Raw genomic sequence first — 20,227 nt, 5'->3', positions numbered from 1 at the left:
CAGTCACCTTTGCCTGGAAGCCCTCCCCAAGGTTGATGCCCCCAGGCTGGGTCAGACACCACTATTAAAGGATTTCAGAGCACAGTGCTCCCTCTCCTTCAAGTATTCATTGTAGTAGCAGTTTAATTTAGGTGACTATTTAATAAGGGAATCCCTGGTGGTACAGTGGTGAAGTGTTCAGCTGCTAATGAACAGTTCAAATCCACCAGCTGCTCCTTAGAAACCCTATGGGGCAGTTCTACTCTGTCCTATAGGGTTGCTATGAGTCAGAATTGACTCGACAGCAATGGGTTTGGTTTTTGGGTTATCTAATAAGGAGCCTGGAAACCCTGGAGGCATATTGGTTAAGTGCTACAGCTGCTAACCGAGAAGTTGGCAGTTCAAATCTGCCAGGTGCTCCTTGGAAACTCTATGGGGCAGTTCTACTCTGTCCTATAGGGTCGCTATGAGTCGGAATTGAGTCGACAGCAGTGGGTTTGGTTTTGGCTTTTTAATAAGGAGCCCTAGTGACGCAGCTGCTAACTGAAAGGTTGGCAGCTTGAACCCACACCAGCCGCCCCACGGAGAAAGATGTAGCAATCAGCTTCCAGAAAGACTAACCTGTTGCCTTCGAGTCGATCTCAACTCATGGCAACCCTGTAGGACATAGTAGAACTGCTCCATAGGGTTTCCAAGGCAGTAACCTTTATGGAGGAGCCCTGGTGGTACAGTGGTTAGGAGCTTGGCGGCTAACCAAAATGTTGGCAGTTCCAATCTACCAACCACTCCTTGGAAACCCTATGGGGCAGTTCTACTCTGTCCTACAGAGTAGCTATGAGTTGGAATCAATTAGATGGTAATTTTTTTTTTTAACTATTGAATAAGGAACCCTGGTGGTGCAATGGTTAGAGCCCTCAGCTCTTAAGCGAGAGTTCTGTGGTTTGAACCCACAAGCTGCTCCTTGTGAGAAAGATGTGGCAGTCAGCTTCCGTAAAGATTTACAGCCTTGGAGACCCTATGGGGTCACTATGAGTCAGAATGGGGCAATGGGTTTAGCTATTTAATAAGAAGCAGCAGCATGTATTGAGCATTCGTTATGCACCAAGCTTTATTAACTCTTCTTTCTCAGAACAACAGCCCTTGGAGGTAGATACTGTTACCATTCCATTTAACTCAGAAGAACCCAGAGGCCCAGAGAAGTACCTTGCCCGGGTCACACAGCCACAGAAATGTCAAGCTGAGGTTCAAATTCAGGCAGTCTGGCTGTCAAGTGCAAACTGCTATATGGTTTACTGCTTTGATAATATCTCCAAGCATCATTAGATTTCTGCACAGGGACTGCACACTGTAGGTGCTCAGTAAATGCTTGTTGAACGGATGAATGGGACAGGGGTGGAAAGTGAGCTTTGGAAGGCACAGGGTCCAGATCCCAGAGGGTTGGGGTAAATTCTCAGGGCACACGGGCAGGGAGAGACTGATTTGCCTTTTACAAAGGGCCTGGCACACAGTAAGCACTTGATAAACCTTTGCTGAATGGGGAGAGGAAAGGGAGGAAAGGACAGCTGGTCACCAGCTCTCTCAAGTGTTGGGGGAGAGGAATGGGTGGCCGGAGTCCCTGTGAGTGCCCATGCAGGGGAGCTGGCCTGGGGGGTGGAATGAGGCAGGAATACACAGAGGCCCTCTGAAAAGCGACAGCAGCTCCAGGGCTCAGCTAGGAATGGTGTGGGCTCTGGAATCTGCTGGCCTAGGTGGCTGGCATGGCCTTCTGGGGTCGAGCCTGAGCATGGAGGAGCGCATCAGAGCCAGGGGACCTGCACAGCCATCAGGGTCAGGGATGGTCAGGTCCTCTGGCATGAGCTGTTCATAAACCTGAGTGCACCAGGGGGAAGGAGCCAGAGACAATGTAGTCCATATGGTGCTTTTGTGCAAAAGAGATGCCTCTTCCTCAAGGTACTTGACCTCCATCTGCTAGAAAGCTGTTGTAATAAATACAAAAATGTACAGTGCCTGCGACATGCGTGGTAGCCCCTTAAATATGGAGCCCATGTGCAGTGTGCAACCTGTGCAACTGTACACAAAAGCTCTGGGGAGAGGGCTTCACGCACCAGGCAGGCACAGAGGAAGACTGGAGTATCCTTGACAGATGGGCAGGCTGTCTGCATCAGATGTCACGGACCGTCCAATCTGGTACCAGCAACCATCAGAAATACGCCCCTAAGATGTTGTAAACAGAGGGCATCGATGACCCCTGACCAACGGACAGATCTCCAGAGAGCCGAAGGTGCCCAGACTGGGCGCCAGGGGGCGTTGCTGAGCTCAGCCTAGGCTTCCAAGGTCTGGGTCCGGGGCCAAAGTGATCATCAATTCCATTGTCCAGGGTTCGAGTCAGGCGCCTCGCAGACCCTCAGCCTGGGCACCAGCTCCCTGCGGACTATTTCCACTTCCCTCCCCGGCCCGCCTCATCCACTTCCAGAAATGGGCATAACTTCCTCTGCTCCTCCAGGAAGCTCCACTCTGCCCGCCCCTTCCCGCCCGAGGGGCCGGCCCGAAGCTCTCCGTCGCCCCAGCTCCACCCCAGCCTCAGCCTCCCTAAAGCTTCCGGCCAGAGGGGAGCTACTGGGGCCGACAGTTTTGATTTCCCTCTATCGGCCCTGCTGCCGTTCCCCCTATTGAAGGGTCAGCCGGGCGCTCAGGCCACCGTCCAGCCCTCTAGCACTCACTCCCTGCCCCCGTCCAGCTGTCCCTGTGCCCCCTCCGCCCGGGCGCTGCCCTGCCCCCACAGCCGCCAGGAAGGACGCGGCCCGGGGCCCGTGCCAGGCCTCTGAGTGTGCGGCCCCGCCCAGCCGGGCCAGGAATGCGGCTGGACCGCGGGGGCGGCCGCAGACACCCGGCGCTCCGGCCAGCACGACACCGTCCCACAGGCAGGCAGGTGGCCCTAGCTCCCTTGGGCCTGGGTTTCTTCCAGAAGGAAAGCGCGACGGCCTGCCCCTGGGGGGCCGCTCAGTCCAGCCACTTAGCCTGGTGGCTTTATTTCGGAGTTTGCCTCCCAGGTATCCTACCCCCTGCCGGAAGAGAGATGTGAGACGGGGGAGTGGATTTCATTTTTTCAGAACTGGCTGGAGTCTCCCTTTCTTTCAGCATTTTCCTGGAGAGCTGTCTGTTCGTGCTCCTTGGAGAGGCTCCATCCAGCCTCGTGCTTTTATTTCTGGGCCATCTCGAAAACCCTCTTTAGCCCTCCAAAGGCACACAGGCTCCAGGTGGGGACTAGATTTCATTTTAAAAAGTGGCCTGGGGAGCCCCACCCACCCACCCAGTACACACACATACACACAGGCACATCAGAGAAACCTGGCTGAGTGTGTTCTGGGGAGCTGGTCTAGGGGGTCAGTGACCAGATCTAGATGGTTTGCTTTCTGGACCAATAAAGCAGTAGAACTTATAGTTTGAAGTCCACCTCCTCAAGTGACAACCTCCTGGAGCCTCAGTTTTCTCGTATGTAAAATGGGGGTATTAATAATGCCCATCTTATGGGTTTGTTATAAGGATTAAATGCGTTAACACGTGACAAGTGCTTAGAACTGTGCCAGGCACACAGTACATACTCAGTAAATGTTGTCGTACACTAGCCCAGACACAAAGAAAACACAGGCTTGAGATTTCCCAGGGCTGGTTTTAATTTCAAAAACTAATTGGGGTCTCTTCCCACATCAGGGAAGAAGTATCCCAGGCGATGACCCCAGGGGATTCAGTCCAGCACTGGGCCTGGTCCACCCACATTCCAACCACCAGGCCCTGTTATCCCATCACTAGGGCCAAACCTGGACTCCCCCTCCTGCCTGAAAGGGGAGGACGGATGTGAAGTTGTCCAGGACTGGATTTTGTCTCTCCAAACTGGCCCGTGCCCCTCTGTCTGTACCAGAGAAGCCAGCTGTGTCTGTCCAAGGAGAGCTGGTCCAGCCACCAGGCTCAGTTCAGCCACAATATAACCCTCCCAGCCCTGGGGGTCAGCGCCCCGGCCCTGGCGGCCGCTCCAGTGCCTGTTTGCCCACCAGCACGTCCATGAGGTAGTCCAGCTCAGCCTCGTCCAGCTCTGGAGTCGCCTCCTTGCCTGCACCCTCTACAGGGCCAGGTTTGAAGCCCTCAGAGGCTGGTGCCCAGAGTTCGCTGTCGTACATGGAGGTGTCGATGTCCTCAAATAGGCCCTCGAGTCCATCATCCAGCAGACAGCCAGTGGCTGGGCCCAGCAGATCCAAGGCACCCAGGCTGGGCGGGGCTCCCCCAGTGGGGCGGCCTAGTGGCCCCTCATCGGCCAGGGGCTGGGGGGCTTGGCTCAGGCCCTCAATGTGGCTGAGGTCCTCCAGAAGGCTGGCCATAGAGGCTGAGAGGGCAGCGTCTGAGCTGGCCAGCAGGCTGTCAGCCACTCCAGGGGCTACAGGTGGGCTGGGCACAGGTGGCAGGGCAGCCGCAGGTGCCATGGATGCCTGGATGCGTCGCAGTGTGTTCACAACTAGCACCAGGTGCCGCAGGTCCGGCTCACTCTGCCGCAGGCTGTGGTGGAGTTTGAGCACCGAGAGGTCAAAGAGGGAGCTGGAGGCCACGGTGGGGGGTGCCTGTGCTACGTCTGGGTGACCAGGATCCAGCCACCAGGCATCGACTGCCAGGGTTTCCTTCTCCTCCTCCTCCTCCCGCTTGCGCTTCAAGCCCTTGCTCAGCATCATCTATGGGGAGGAAGGAGTCTTTCAGTTATAGAAAGCAAACGTTCAAATCCTGGCTCTGACAATTGCTGACTGTGTGGCTTTGGGCAAGTCACTTAACCTCTCTTAAGTCACTTAACCTTAGGGAACTTTTCACATATGGTATTCACCTCATAGTTTTAAGGGTTAAATGAGATACAAAAAGGCTTACAACAGTGACTGGTACACAGTAATTACTTTTATTAACAAGTACTCTTAGAAATAACTATTATTTAGTTCTTCATTGAACTATATAAAATGGTCATTATCCAACTTTTTTTTAACTTACAGAAGTGGTTGTTTCACACAGTTAAATCTGGTGTTTACTGAATGCCTACTTTGTGTCAAATACAGGAAAATTACCAATAGTGCTAGGAAGACACTTAAAGATTCATGGTAGGGGGTGGTCAGGGAAGGGTCCTCGAGGAAGTGACAATTGAGACAAGAAGGGGTCAGCCATGGAAGAACCATGGAAGACAGAACAACAGCATGGGCAAAGAAAGGCCCGGAGGCTGGATAAGCTTGGACTGAAAAAGACTGGTGTGGCTGGTGCACACGGAGTGGGATGGCAGGCGATGAGGTGGGGGCAGTAGGAGGGGCCAGGTCACTGACGGCCATATAAGACAAGGTAAGGAGTTTGGCTTTCCTTGTGTGTTGGGAAGTCAGCGAAGGGTGTGCGCAGGGAGGGAAATGGTGTTTTCAGAAGATCCTCACAGGAACTGCAAGGAATAGTGTGTGTGTCCCGAAAAGCCACAGGCAGGCGGCTGTAACTCTTTGGGGCAAACGAAGGTGGCTGTGGACACGGAAGGAAGTTGACCGATTCAGGATATATTTGAGATGCAGAGCGGGGAAGACTTGCCGGGAAATCCTGACTGGGGAGTGGAAGCGCGTGGGGGGCGGGTGTGACAGAGAAGTTTCAGGACCCAGATCCTCCCCAGGTGGATCCCTGGATTTATGGACCCCTGGCCCGACTGCTTTTTTGACTCAGGCAGTTTGCAGGATCCATCCCTGGGGCCTTTGCCGAGCAGGACCTTAAGAGCGACCCCCATCCTATCCAAGACTGGGTCCTCTCCCTCTGTCCCACAGACCCTGGAGTCCGGAACCGCAGGAATTTAGCCCCCACCCCCGGCTCCGCCTCCGGGGCCCCGGCGCCCCCTAGCGGCGCCCAGGCCCGCATTCCCTCGGAGATTTCGGCCCCTCCGAACCCAGGACCCTTTACACCGCCCCGTGTCCGGGCTCTCGTTCCTGCCTGGCCCCCAGAGCCGTTCCGGCGGGCAGTTCTGCCCTCCGGGCCTCTTACTCGCTTCCGGAAGGCAGAGGAGGCGGCTCCTCCCGAAGCGGCGGCGGCGGGGGCGGGTGAGTCACGCAGCCGGAGCCAGGGAGCCGGCGCCTCCGCCCCCTTTTCGGGCTGCGGCGTGATTCACCCGGCCAGGCCAGGCGGGCGACACGTAGAGGCCCGTGAATCTAGATCTCGGGCAGCCCCGGCGCGCACCTGCCGGACTCGGGATCGAACCCTCCTACAGACCCCGCAGCCGGTTCTCCTTCTCTCCCCCGGTCTCTTCCCTTCATTTACATACCCAGTTCACCAGCTGCCAATCAGAACGAAGAGTTAGCCGCCCGCAGCCAATCAGGAAGCGGCGGCCGCAGCATCGCTCGCTTGCTCCGCTCCAGCAACCGGCGCCTAGGTCCGGAGACGGGGTTCTGACTCCGGCTCACAACTCCAGACTCCTGACTCCTCTTAGCTCCCGCCTACTTCCGTGGCGGCCCCACCCTCTACCTCACGGATTGGCCCTATGCGGTGGTGGGCGGAGCCTGTAAGGGGCAGGTTGGAAGGGAGGGGAGGTTAGCTTCAGAGCGCATGTTCCGGCGGCTGCGGGAGAGAAAGAGGCGTGGCTATTTGCCCTGAGGGATTGTGACGGGGAGGGGCTTTTGCGTATCGAAGTGCAAGCCCCTCACACCTACCCATGCGCCTGCTAAACCCAGCCCTTGAGTTCTTACCCACCCAGCTGCAACAGGGGTGTGCACGCTAGGCCTGGGTGCAAATTCTGGCTTACCACTCACTCATGCATGACATTGGAAAAATGCTTGACCTCTCTGAGCCACACACAGTTTTTTAAATGGGGCTCGTCATGGCTACCTCTTGAGAGTTGTGCTGAGAACTCGCGTTTCTAATAAGTTCCCAGGCGATGCTAATGCTGCTGGTTAGTGACCAATGCTGAGAACCACTGGTAGAGCAGTGGTTCTCAAAATTTATTATACATAAGAATCACCTGGGGAATTTATTAAAATATAGATTTTGATTTTTTGATTCAGTATATTTGGGGTGAAAATGCGAATTCTCGGCAGAAGTTCCAACCGGAACAACTGGTTTGAAGCCCTGCACTGAAGTCCTGGACTGCAATCCCTAAGTAGCTGTGTGACCTTAGGCAAATGTTTTAATCCCCAGAGTCTCAGCTTCCTCATCTTTAAAACCGGAGAAATAACAGCGTCTGGCTCTGGAGATTGTTTTGAGAATTAAACGATTTGTGCAAAATGCTCAAAGTGGCATGCAACATGTCCTTTTAAAGCAGTTGTAAATGAGCCCTGGTGGCGCGGTGGTTAAGCGTTCCGCTGCTAACCAAAAGGTCGGCGGTTCCAAACCACCAGCCGCTCCCGCGGAGAAAAATGTGGCAGTCGGCTCCTGTAAAGATTACAGCCTTGGAAACCCTGTAGGGGCAGTTCTACTCCGTCCTGTGCGGTCACTAAGAGTCGGAAACCACTGGATGGCAGGGCTTTTTAATAGCAGTTGTGGGAATAAAACCGAAAAATCCAAACCCAGTGCCGTCGAGTCGATTCCGACTCATAGCGACCATATAGGGCAGAGTAGAACTGCCCCATAGAGTTTCTGAGGAGCGCCTGGAGGATTCGAACTGGTGATTCTTTGGTTAGAATCCGTAGCACTTAACCACTAGGCCACCAGGGGTTGTGGGAATAGCACAGACCGTTTCTTCAAAGTGAGGGGACACGTTGAGGGGGGTTAAAGGTAGACAGGAGTTGAACTGACAATGGAATTTACCTTCTTCAGGTAGCTCATTTGCTAACATTTTAGGGGCTATGGGAAGGATTTTTTTTTTTTTTTTTTGGGAAGGATTAGGTTAACAAAAGCCCCCTGCTGTCGAGTCGATTCCCACTCATAGCGACCCTACAGGACAGAGTAGAACTGCCCCCACAGAGTTTCCAAGGAGTGCCTAGTGGATTCAAACTGCTGACCTCTTGGTTAGCAGCCAAAGCATTTAACCACTACACCACCAGGATTACATTAGTTACTGTAAATAAAGCTCCCAGCCAACGTAAGGAGCCCTGGTGGCACAGTGGTTAGGAGTTTTGCTGATAACCATAAAGGGCAGCAGTTCGAATCCACCAGCCTGCCCTTGGAAACCCTATGGGGTTGTTCTACTCTGTCTACAGGGTTGCTGTGAGTCAGAATTGACAGCAACAGTTTTTTTTTTTTTTTTTTTTTTAATGGGCCAAAGTAAGTGCTCAAAAATGCTAACTATGGTAATGGATTCAGGCAGGGATTATCAATAGATGCTCAAACCTTTAGAGGAAATACCGGCAGAGAATGGGATCCAAAGCATCACCCCACGGGTTACTTGCTAACTGCAAAAGGGAAAATATCCTTTATGGTGGAGAAATCTGCCTCCCTAATAGTGGGACACACTGACACTGGGTACCACCTGATACCGTGCACCAGGAAGCACACACATCCCCTGTGGAGTCTTCCTGCTACACTGCATAAGTCGAATCTCATCCAGCCTCTAGACCCAACATCCAGCTTATAGAGAACAGAGAGGAACAAAATAAACACAAACACAATCAGATGGATCTAGACTGTGGGACATTCTATAGAACAACTGGGCTGTTCCACCTGCAATTCCATGTTAAGAAGACCCAAAAAGGGAAGGGGGGATTGTTCTAGAATAAAAGGTACTGTGTAATTTCTTTTTTAATTTTATATATGTTGTTGAGAATATACACCACAGAACATACACCAATTCAACAGTTTCTACATGCACAATTCAGTGACATTGATTACTCTCTTCAAGTTGTGCAACCATTTTCACCCTCCTTTTCTGGGTTGTTCCTCCCCCATCACCATAAACTCACTCCCCCTAAGGTTCCTGTCTAATCTTTCCAGTTGCTGTTGTCAATTTGATCCCTTATAGATAGCTCTTATAGTGCTCAAGGCAGGCATTTTTTACTACTTCAGCTAAACTATTGTTTGGTTTTAAGAAGACTTTAGGGGATATTTTTGGTTCAAGGTTTAAAGATTATCTCAGGGCAATAGTTTCAGGGGACTATGTAATTTCTTTATTACAATCAAATTAGCATGCCAACTTTCATTTGAAAGAAAAAAGAAAGCAGCTATAAAAGATATTATTAGGATAATTGGATAAATTTGAATACGAGCTGGATATAGGTGATACTATGGAATTGCTAATTTTCTTAGGTGTGAGGTAGTATTGTGGGGAGTAGGTAAATATTCTTAAGAGGTGCCTTGCCTGCTGAGCTATTAAAAAAAAGGGGTAGAATATCACCAGGATCTCTGAACTTACTCTCCAATGGTCCAGCCAAAGAAAAACTATACATATATCCATATGTACATAAAGCAAACAGCAAACTGTTAACAATTATTAAGCCTAGGAAGGAGGGTATTCAGGTGTTCAGTGTGTTTTTTCCCTCATAATTTTCTATGCCCTTGAATTTTTTTTTAAGTAATATTTTATTGTTTTTGGTGAAAGTTTACACAGCAAATTAGGTTCCCATTTAACAATTATTATGCCAATTGTTCAGTGACATTGGTTACATTTCTCACAATGTGTCAACATTGTCATTAATTCCATTCTGGATGTCTTATATCCAGTAACTTGGTTTCTCTGTCCCCTTACCCTTTCATCTTTGCTTTAGAATAACTGTTGACCACTTGGTTTTATATAGATGATTTTCATAAATTTAAAATTTTTCATAAATAATAATAAAAAGAAGCATAAAATGCTATTTAGAATCAGGCAGGCCTCTGCTAGGCAAACTCACGTAATTTCACCCACAGCTCATTCTTATGGCCTGGGAAAAAGGAGGGTCAGACTTTCCAGGTGGCTTTTTTTTTGCTCCAGGTCATACACTGAAGAAGAATTCATAGGAATCATTTGATTAACATGTATTTATTGAGCCCTACTATGTGTTAGAAACCCTGGTGGCATAGTGCTTAAGTACTACAGCTGCTAACCAAGACGCTGGCAGTTCAAATCTGCCAGGCATTCCTCAGAAACTTTATGGGGCAGTACTACTCTGTCCTATAGGATCACTATAAGTCGGAATCGGCTCAATGGCAGTGGGTTTGGGTGTTCTTTTTTTTACTATGTGTTAAAGAGCCCTGATGGCACAGTGCTCAGCTGTGAACCGAAAGGTCAGAGGTTCCAACCTGCCTGCCACTCTGAGGGAGAAAAATGTAGCAGTCTGCTTCCATAAAGATTACAACCTTGGAAACCCTATGGAGCAGTTCTACTCTGTCCTAGAGTATAAGTCAGAAACCACAGGTTTTGTTAGTATGTGCTGGCACTGTTGTAGACCATGGAGGTACAGCACTGAATAAGTGTCCACAGTCTCTACTCTCACTGGTGGAGGTAGAGGATAGAAAGAGAAAATGAACACTGTAACAAAATGTTGTGGATTGATTCCTGTCCCCCAAAAATATTTGTATCAATTTGGCTAGGCCATGATGGCCAGGATTGGGTGATTGTCCACCATTTTGTCACCTGCTGTGATTTTCCAATGTGTTGTAAATCCTACCTCTATGATGTTAATGAGGCAGGATTAGAGGCAGTTATGTTAATGAGGCAGCACTCCATCTACAAAATTAGGCTGTGTTTTATGCCCATCTCTTTTGAGATCTAAAAGAGAGAAGTGATCAGAGAGACATGGGGACTTCATACCACCAAGAAGCAACAGCCAGGAGAAACAAGAGTGTGTCCTTTGGACCCCGGATCCCTGTGCTGAGAAGGTCCTCGGCAGGGAAAAATTGATGATGAGGACCTTTCCTCCAGAACCCGACAGAGAGAGAAAGCCTGCCCCTGAAGCTGACGCCCTGAATTTGGACTTCTAGCCTACTAACTGAGAGAATAAACTTGTTTGTTGAAGCCATCCACTTGTGGTATTTCTGTTATGGGTACACTAGATGACTAAGACACAAATGCATTCATTTATTCACCAATATTCATATATTGAGTGCCTACTGTGTGTCAGGGAGTCCTGACCACCAGCTGCTCCAAGGGAGAAACACGTGGCAGTCGGCTTCCTTAAAAAGATTGCAGCCTATGGGGCAGTTCTACTCTGCCCTATAGGGTCGCTAAGAGTCGGAATCCACTCGACGGCAAGGGTTACGGTCTATCAGGTACTGCCTCGAGGCACTGAAGATATAAAGAAAAATCCCTGATGGGAGGAGGTACTCTTATGAAGGTGATAATGAAAGGGGAAAGAAAAAGCAGAGAAGAGAAACGAAAGGGTGTTCAGGCTTAGACGGGTATTGGTGGTGGTGGGATTCTCTGCTGAGGTGACCGCTGAGCAAAGCCCTGATGAAATGAAAGCAGTGCGAAGCTCTGGAAGAAGCAAGTTCCAGGCCGAGAGGCGAGCGGTGCAAATGCCTGAGGTGGCCACGTGCTGTTTGCAGGGCAAGAAGGCCACTGTAGCCGGACTTGAGCTGCAGGAGAGGCCAGTGGAGTTAGCAGGTAGGTCTTCTAGGCCATTCTAAGCACCTTTGGGAAACCCTGTTAGTGTAGTGGTTAAGTCCTACGGGTGTTAACCAAAGGGTCAGCAGTTGGAATCCGCCAGGCGCTCCTTGGAAACTCTATGGGGCAGTTCTACTCTGTCCTATAGGGTCGCTATGAGTCGGAATCGACTCGACTGCAGTGGGTTTGGTGGTTTGGCTTTAAGCACCTTTGGTTTTTATTCTGAGGGGATGAGAAGACCCTGGAAGAGGAATTAGGAAGATAATTTCTGCTTCTGCTCAGTGGCTTGAAATAAAATAGGACAGGATAACAGAGCGACCTAGGGGAGATGCCTGTAGCCAGGCGGGTCGTGGAGGGCCTCCCTGAGGAGGTGACATTAGAAATGAGCCCAGAAAGAGAACCCGTTGCCGTCGAGTCGATTAAAGAGAGGGAGCCAGGGATTCAAAGGGCTGGGGGAAGGGCGAAGGGGGAGAGGCCTGGCTTTGAGAAACGAAAGCAGAAGCAAAGGCAGCAGGCCCGGCAGGCCCGGGGAGGAGCCTCCGCCAGCTGAGCGGGCGGGGGTACGGGCGCCCCGTCCAGCCTCTGGGGAGCGCGGAGGCGCCGGGCAGGCTCCGGGCCGCGGCCGCCTCCCGAGTATCCGGCCGGCCAGCCCAGGGCGGAGGGTGGGCGGGTGGGAGGGACGGGGGCCGCCCCGGCCACGCCCCGAGAAGGCCGCCTGCCCATCCTCCACGGCAGGACGGCGGGGGAGGGCGGGCTGGGGAACTTGGACTCTGCCCTGGGGACCCGGTTTCCCTCCACAGGGCCAGCCTTTCCACTTCTCTCGCCAATTCTTTAGCAGGTGCTGGGCTTCTCTGAGCTTTATTCATCTGGAAAGTTGGGGTGCTAACCGTAGGGGCCTCACCGGGGCACTAACAAGCTACCGTGACTCCCCGTCACTCGATTATCCTCAGGGCAGCCAAAGAGAGCCTATTAAAAGTTGAGTCAGGTCACGTTCCTCCTCTGCTCAACATCCTCGTTTGAGTCATCTCACTCAGAGACCAAAAAAACAAGCATGCTGCCGTGGAGTCCATAGCAACCCTATAGGACAGAGTAGAACTGCCCCACAGGGCTTCCAAGGAGCCGATGGAGGATTCGAACTGCCAACCTTTTGGTTAGCAGCCGAGCTCTTAACCACTGCACCACCAGGGCTCGGAGTAAAGCTAAAGTTCTCCCTGTAAGGTGCCTAGAAGACCCAGCATGATTTGCCCCCCTCACCTCTTTCATCTAACCTGGTACTTTCCCCCTTGCTCACTCTGTTCCAGTCACCCTGGCCTCCTCATTGCCCCTCAAACATGTCACTCAAGCTCTGACCTCGGGGCCTTTGCACAGGCAGTTCCCTCTACCTGGATCATTCCTCCCCCAGATGTCTTCACGGTTCACTCCTCACCTCCTTCAGGTCTTTACTTAAATGCATCGTGTCAGTGAAGCCTTCTCTGGCCGTGCCATCTAAATAGCCACAGCCGTCTCACCACCCGTTACTTCCTGGCTTTATTTTTCTCCACAGCGTTTATCACCACCTGGAAGACTGTATATTTTGTTTGTTTATTTTGGTCTCCCCCCCCCCCCCCCCCCGCCACATGGTGCTTCGTGAGAACAGGAATTGTCTAATTTACTCATGTGTGGGGTCACAGTAGGCATGCAACAAAACTGGGCAATTATTGAAATCCTTGGTGTGGGTCGGAAACCCTGGTGGTTTAGTGGTTAAGAGCTATGGCTGCTAACCAAAAGGTCGGCAGTTCGAATCCACCAGGCGCTTCTTGGAAACTCTGGGCGGCAGTTCTACTTTGTCCCTTAGGGTCACTATGAGTCAGAATCGACTCAACGGCACTGGTTTGGTTGTTGGTTGGTTTTGGTGTGCATCAGGCCCCTATTCCACATTTCGCACCATTGTTCCATGAGGCAGGCCTTACTCTGGGCCTTGATGTTGGGATACAGTGGTATTTGAGGAACACCAAGAAATGGCGTGGTGGCTGGAGCATAGGAGTGAGAGGGTGTGTGAGGAATGAGTTCAGAGAGGTAGGAGGGATGGTTGGCACTGTAAGGTCTGGAGTTCCTTTTTTTAATTGTACTTTAGATGAAGGTTTACAGAACAAACTAGTTTCTCATTGAACACTTGATACACGTATTGTTTTGACATTGGTTGCCAACCCCAAGACATGTCAACACTCTCCTCTTCTCGACCTTGAGTTCCCCATTACCAGCTTTCCTGTCCCTTCCTGGCTTCTCATCCTGGTGTGTCTGGAGTTGTTTTTTCCGCAATAAAAAAATTTTGAGTGCCCACCTGTGCCAAGCACTGTGCTAGGCAGAGGGGGAGACAGCTGGGAGAAGACAGATACCACCTCAGTCTCCAGGCAAGTTGGAGACAACAGGTAAACAGGTAAATTTCAGATTGGATAGGGGCTATGAAGAAAAGCAAATAGAATAATGTGATGGGATGCATCTGGCTGTGTTGAAACAGGAAAGGCAGGAAAAATCTGAGAAGGGGACGTTTGGCTTGGTGAAGACCTGAGGGGCCTTGTGAGCAGTGTTATCAGCAAATGCAAAGGACCTGAAATGGGAATGAGCATGGATGGAAAGGCCAGTGACCAGGAGCTGAGGGAGGGAGGACAGAGTGTGATGAGACTGGGGAAGTTGTCAAGAGCAGGGTTAAGTCAGGCCCCACAGGCCTCAGTTTAGTGAGACTTTTATTCTGAGTGTGCTGTGAAGCCGCTGGAAGTTTTAAGGAGGAGGAAGACACGATCCCAATTTGCTTCCATGTTAGGATGTAGAGTTTGTTATCTTCTTGAGGTTCCCTTGATCACCTTCTCTCTCTCTGGATGGGCACCCACCTATTCAGGTCACATTTCCACCCTCCATCAAGATGAGAAATCTGCCTTTGAGCCAGGAAAGATAAACTACCCCTCCTTTCTCTGCCCATGGACTACACCCATGTGCAGTACCTTTGCAGCCCTTCCTGAGAGGTTGCCAATACTGTGGAAACTCACCGGCTGTCCTTCAAAGGTCTGTGTGAAGGTATAGCCCTGCAGCATTGTATCACATCTCATTGTGCCTGGTTTTCCTTCCCTTTCCCCTCACTCTCGCTGGCCAGGTTTGCACCGCACATATAAAGCGCGTTAGGTTCCGCCTCCTACAAAGACCCTTCAGTGCTAGCGGGGGGAGGGGGGAAGCCTTTGGGTATTTTCTTTCCCCTCTGGGCCTTGGCAGCACATTGTGTACAATAAAAGGGTTGGCTTTTAAGTGCCAGGGAGCCCTGTTCTGTGACAGACTTCCTGTGACTCAGTTTCTCCCTTTTGTGCCCACCCATGTGGTCAGCCCAGCTGGCTGGGGAGTCTCAATCTACCAAGAAACAACGGAAATGCAGTAATTGAACACGCAAGCTCTGGAGTCAGACTAAATTTGAGTCTGGCTCGCTGGTCCTCCCTCTTCCTGAGACTTTCCATAAGTGACTTGGCTTCTCTGAACCTCAGGTTCCCCCTATGTAAAAGGTGATTAACGATACCTTCTTCTAATCATTGTGAGCATTAAATGACCTAGTCCATGTCAAAAGGGTAGAACAGTCAGTGCTCTGAACACTCAGTAAATATTATGTAAAATGTACGCATCCCAGCTTGGCAGGGAAGGGTGCAGGTGTCCAGAAAACTTACCAGGTCCCTCCCATTAGCTCAGCGAGATTGACAAACTTTAGACAGTGCCACCACTTCCAAGAAAACTTTTATTAAAAAAAAAAAAAAAAATCATTACAAACAACAAGAAAAAAGCCACCACAAAACCTGCCTTTCTTTTAAATAACGTGGCATGGAGCAGTTTGGTTTCCACCCTATTGCACGTGGTCCGGCCTGGTTTTATGAATCAGGAGGCTGCTGGGACTGGGGTCCTGCCAAGGAAGTGAGGTTCAGCCAGCAGGAAGGAGACCAGCCCCTCCCACTCCCTGGCTGGAGGTGCAAGAGGCAGAGCCTGGGTTTCCATAGCAATCAGGTGGCACGTCCAAGTCATCCTGTGACAGGCCCAGCTTTATCTTCCCTGAGGCCCCAGTGGTCACAAGGGGACGGAAAGGCAGGAAAAATGTGGACGAGGGAAATCAGACTCCCTGAAATAGAGTCTCGTTAAGGCATTTAGAACAGATAAATTAATTCAGAAAGATCCACCTTCACAGAAGGCTGGGGTAACTAACCTGACACACACACACATGCAAGATGATCTGTGGAATCCTGAAATGGGAAAGTGGGAGGGTCACTGCTTAGAGGCACCCCCTCACCAAAACAAACACATAGAGTCGCATCCAGGGATCCAGTCAACCGAGGCTGAGATGAGAAAGGAGCCCCCCACCCAAAGTTTTAGGACCCAAGAATAATCTCCATGATGTGATCCAGTTCATTCCATTCCCAAGACCCCGGGGCACAGAAGAGGTTGTGAGAGGGCTCCGGAGGGGCTAGGACAGGCTCCTTCTCGACTGCCGATGTGTCAATGTCCAGAAAGAAGTCATCCAGGCCAGAGTCACCCAGGTACCGGGAACTCAGGGATTCTAGGAAGACTGGATCAGGCTGGGGCAGTGCTTCATCTTGGGGGCCCGGGGGAGCTACTGGGTTTGGAGGGTTCTCGGCTTCGTCCATGGAGGTCTCCAGTTCCCTGAGGATAGAGCCAATGGTGGCCGACAGGGAGAAGTCCTCCTCACCCAGGAAGAGGGGCTCTGGGGGCAGGGCAGGTGCAGGAGCTAGGCGAAGAGCAGCCTGGAGCTGCTGCAGAGTGTTGTGTATGAGGACATGCCTCCGGAGGCAGGGCGCACGGGGGCCCAGGCTGTGCTGGACCTTGTCTAGGGAGATGCGGAGCAGGGCTTGCTGATAGCTCCTTGGGCCTGCTGGGCCCCAGCCCCACTTCTCCTCCTCTTCCTCCTCTAAATCCGAGTGTTTCCTCTTCAAGCCTCCCACCATGATGCCCTGTGGAAAGGAGAGGGGCAAGTCAGACACAGCAGGGCTAGTTCAAATCCCACTTTCTTGCCTGTATGGTTATTGATGATTTTAATTATCTGAACCTCAGATAAGTTTCCTCATCTATAAAATGAATCCCACAGGGATAGGGAGAAAAGTAAATGGTTAAGAAAACAAGATCTGGACTTAAATATAGCTGGGATTGAATCCTACTTACTTGCCTGTGTGGCCTCGAATAGTGAATTTACCTCCCTGAGACTTGTTTCCATCTGCAAAATGAGGATCCTAACTCAAGTCTCTTTGAGTCTTAAAACTGGTCTTTCCATGATATTTATTTCTTCAAACATGTCACACACAAGACAGGTGTGGAGTACAGAGACCTGGACAGGAAGTAGAGAATCCTGGGTTTGAATTCTGTCTTTGACACTGCTCGGCTGTGTGATGGAAGTGACATGACATCACCCTTTTGGGACTCAGTTTCCTCATCTGTAAAATGGGGGTTGTAAAGAATACTTCTCACCACATTGTCAAGGAGATCACAAGTGTAATATGCACAGGGCCTACCACACAGGGGGGGCTTAATGATCAGAGTTAATTGCCATTTATTCATTCAATAGTAATTGCCATTTATTCATTCAATAGTTTAAGAGTGTCTACTATACTTGAGCAACCTGGAGCCCCAAGACGCTTTTTGCACAGGAACGATATTTCTGTCCGTGTCCTCTTCCTTAACTGACTGGGAGCGCTCCCAAAAACAGAAAAGAGGCCTCCCTCATCCCCTATGCTTCACCTTCTGCTTCCCTCAAAGTGCACCCCATTGGAAAACTTGCTAGAACTAAACTACGCCAAGCCCCGCCCCCTTAAGATACACCCAACCAGAACTTGGGTCTCCACAGGCCCCGCCCCCTCACTGGATCGCTATAAAGCCTCCAGACACGCCCCTGTCTGGACCATGGGCTTCTGGGAAATGTGGGTCTACAGCGGCCAACAGAAGAACCAACGCTGAGCGTACACTACAATCCCCAGAGGGCTCGGCGGGCCACAAGAAGGAAACTCCCCCCACCCTCCCTCAGGGCATGCGCACAGGGCGCCGGGTGGGTGGGGGAAGGGAACCCGGACGTCCAGCTGCCCCGCCCTCCACTGCCTCCCGGGCGGCGGGTCTGAGCTCCACGCCCAGAATACCCCTCCCCCACCCCTGCCTCCAGCTCTCCAGACTGCTTTCTCCCGGTCTCTCCGATCCCAGAAGGTCCGGATTGTTTCCCAAAATTGCCCTGGGACTGAGAGATCCAGGACCCAACACGTATCTCGAAGACTACAAATGCTGTCCGATCCTTCGGGAGACTAGGTATTCCGATCTGGAGACTCTCCCCTCAACTTTTGCCCCGGTTTTCAGGCGCCCCTGGACTTCACCTCCAAACTCCCCCTCCGGCTCCGAGACCCGAACATGGAACTCTCCCGCAGCACTCTCCCGGCCACTGCGTCTGGGAGACTAAGACTCTCTCTTCTCCAAATGCCCGCGATCCCAGCTCTAAATCCCCAGCCCCAAACTCCTCGCACCTTTTTCAGAACATGGGGACCCCGAATTCAACCCGTCCGGGAGATCCAAACTGGCCTAATCTCCAGATGCCTTGGCCACAAAGTTCCTTCCCTTGGTTTTCTCGCTGCTCCAAACACCCTGTGTCCCAGATTCAAACTCCCTCCATTTGAAGATCCCGCCCGAACAACTTCGCCTCCCATCCCCGATCTCGAACTCAGTCCGCTATTCCCACACCTCCCAAACCTCATCAGCCACCCTTAGCCTGTGCTTCCCACTCCCCGCCACCACAATTCCCGGGATGCGCTGCCACCTCCCCGGAACCAAGGCAGATCCCAAGCCGGGCAGCCAGTCCCTCACCTCAACTGCCTGGCGGCTCAGCGACAAGCTCGCAGAACCTCTGCCGCGCTTGGACCCACCGGTGCTGGGCTGGGGCCTCGCTCACCGTCCCGGGGCCTCGCAGTCTGGCCTCAGGCCCTCCCAGCTCCGCCCCGGAGCCGAGCCGCGGGCCGCGATTGGCTGGAGCCCTGCGCGCCGCGGGGCACCGATTGGCTGGGCGGAGCCACAGGCCCGTAGCCAGGAGACGCCCGGCCCGCCCTCCCCTGCCCCAGTGCTCCGCGCCTTTTAAAGGATTCCGACTTGCCAGGGGCGGGGCTACGCCTCCACGGTGGAAGACGGCAGGGGCATTAAAACCACTTTCTATGACTTTTGCTTTCCTAGCTCCGAGGTTGTCAGCACTGCTCTCTGAAATCCCCTTATGCCACGCCTGGACCCTGGGGTGGAGGAAGACCCGCTGGCACACCCCGACCCCGCTTCCCAGTAGGGCGGGGCCGAGAAAATCGCTGAGGCCTCGCCTCCGGGGTTCCGAGGGCTGACTACGGGAAGCAAGGAAGATGACGCGGCGGAAGGGTAGCCAATAAGCTGGCGCGGCCTGTGTTGCCTGGGCGACGGAAGCCCCGCCCCCTCGTTGCCCTTACTCTCTAGCCGCCCCCACTTTACCGGATGGCCCCCTCAATCTTTGGGACTTCTCGCAACGCCCTCTGATCTCCCTCCTGCATCCCCCTGCTCCCCCATCCTTACTCTCAGAATGGTGCCTTCGCTGCTGAACACTCGTTTATGGCTCCCTACTGCCCTGGGGTAAAGTCCAAACTCTACCTTTGCCACAATCCCTTTGCGGTCTGTCCCGAGGTACACTCTTCGCACGCTACGATCCTGCCACAGTGATTCATGTCCCGTTTTTCTAAAGTGGCCTTAAACGCCCTCCCCCACCGCGAAGACAAGAATTTTGTCTGTTTTCTTCCCTGTCTTATCCCCGGCGCCTACAACAATGCCAGTTACACAGCAAGTCCTCAAAAACCAGGATGAAAGACCTCTGGGTCTTTCAACTGGTTTCCTCATTCTGAGACCCCTGTGCCGCCGTCGTCGAGTGGATTCCGACTCACAGCGACTCTATAGGGCAGAGTAGAACTGCCCCCATAGGGCTTCTTAGGCTGTAAATCTTTACAGGAGCAAATCGCCACATCTTTCTCCAGCGGTGCAGCTGGTGGGGTTCGCACTGCCAGAACTTTCGGTTAGCAGCGGAGTGCTTAACCACCGTGCCACCAGGGCTTCTCCTCGTTCTAAAAATGTACCCTCAATTCCCAGACTGTCTTTACTCATCTCAAAGGTTCCCTCCTCTCGGAAGCCCTCCTTGACACCCCAGATTGGGTTGGGCCTGTCCCACGGCTTCCTGGCCTCCCTCGTCCCCCCCTCCCCGCACCGCGCTGCCCGTGCCTCCCCCACCCCCCCGGACCCCTCTGCCCGTGTCTCCCCCGACCCAGCCCGACCATCTGCCGGCGCCTCCCCCCGGCCTGGTCCGGACCCCTCTGCCCAGGCCTCCCCAGTCCCAACGCTGACTCCTCGGAGCTGTCACAGTCTGTGCGTCCCCTGAGGATAAGAACCAGGGTTATCCCAGTCAAGGCCTGGTCCCTAGCATCACCCAGCACAGGGCTGAACACAGTGAAAAAGTTTGTGAAATGCTCAGGCACTGTGACAGAAAGAATAGACAGCGGGCAGAGATAAAACTGCTGGAGCTCGGAAAGACTGACCCAGCGAGGCCTCACCCTCACGGCAGGGCTTCCCTGCACGGGGGAGGGGGAGGGGATAGTTTTCTCCAGTCCACTCCTGGGAGGGCAGGTTTAAGGCTCCTCAGACCAGTTTTCACCGGTTGGAATTTGTCATCCCAGCCAACCTGCTGTTTGCATAAGCAGTATA

General features: G+C 52.3%; 2 protein-coding genes across 6 annotated transcripts; both read right to left on the bottom strand.

Annotated features, from left to right (window-relative positions):
- Window positions 1-3,629: 3,629 nt before the first annotated feature.
- SERTAD1 (SERTA domain containing 1) lies at window positions 3,630-6,438 on the bottom strand. The gene is made up of 2 exons (XM_049901805.1): window positions 6,290-6,438; window positions 3,630-4,697 (listed from the first exon to the last, which is right to left on the bottom strand). Exon 2 carries the CDS (start codon window positions 4,695-4,697, stop codon window positions 3,984-3,986), a length of 714 nt encoding a protein of 237 aa, XP_049757762.1. The 5' UTR covers window positions 6,290-6,438; the 3' UTR covers window positions 3,630-3,983.
- An 8,786-nt stretch (window positions 6,439-15,224) lies between these two features.
- SERTAD3 (SERTA domain containing 3) lies at window positions 15,225-19,318 on the bottom strand. Of its 5 annotated transcripts, none has more exons than XM_049901678.1 (3): window positions 18,335-18,557; window positions 16,821-16,926; window positions 15,225-16,449 (listed from the first exon to the last, which is right to left on the bottom strand). In XM_049901678.1, exon 3 carries the CDS (start codon window positions 16,441-16,443, stop codon window positions 15,850-15,852), a length of 594 nt encoding a protein of 197 aa, XP_049757635.1. In that variant the 5' UTR covers window positions 16,444-16,449; window positions 16,821-16,926; window positions 18,335-18,557; the 3' UTR covers window positions 15,225-15,849. The 5 variants fall into 5 exon arrangements, with proteins under 5 accessions (XP_049757635.1, XP_049757633.1, XP_049757632.1 ...); XM_049901676.1 differs by lacking the exon at window positions 18,335-18,557 and adding an exon at window positions 19,130-19,318 and having other exon boundaries at window positions 15,226-16,449; window positions 16,658-16,926; XM_049901675.1 differs by having other exon boundaries at window positions 15,226-16,449; window positions 16,658-16,926.
- Window positions 19,319-20,227: the final 909 nt, after the last annotated feature.

The sequence above is a fragment of the Elephas maximus genome, chromosome 11, assembly GCF_024166365.1.
Source record: "Elephas maximus indicus isolate mEleMax1 chromosome 11, mEleMax1 primary haplotype, whole genome shotgun sequence".
NCBI lineage: Eukaryota > Metazoa > Chordata > Mammalia > Proboscidea > Elephantidae > Elephas > Elephas maximus.
This window is presented reverse-complemented; position numbering and strand designations above follow the sequence as displayed.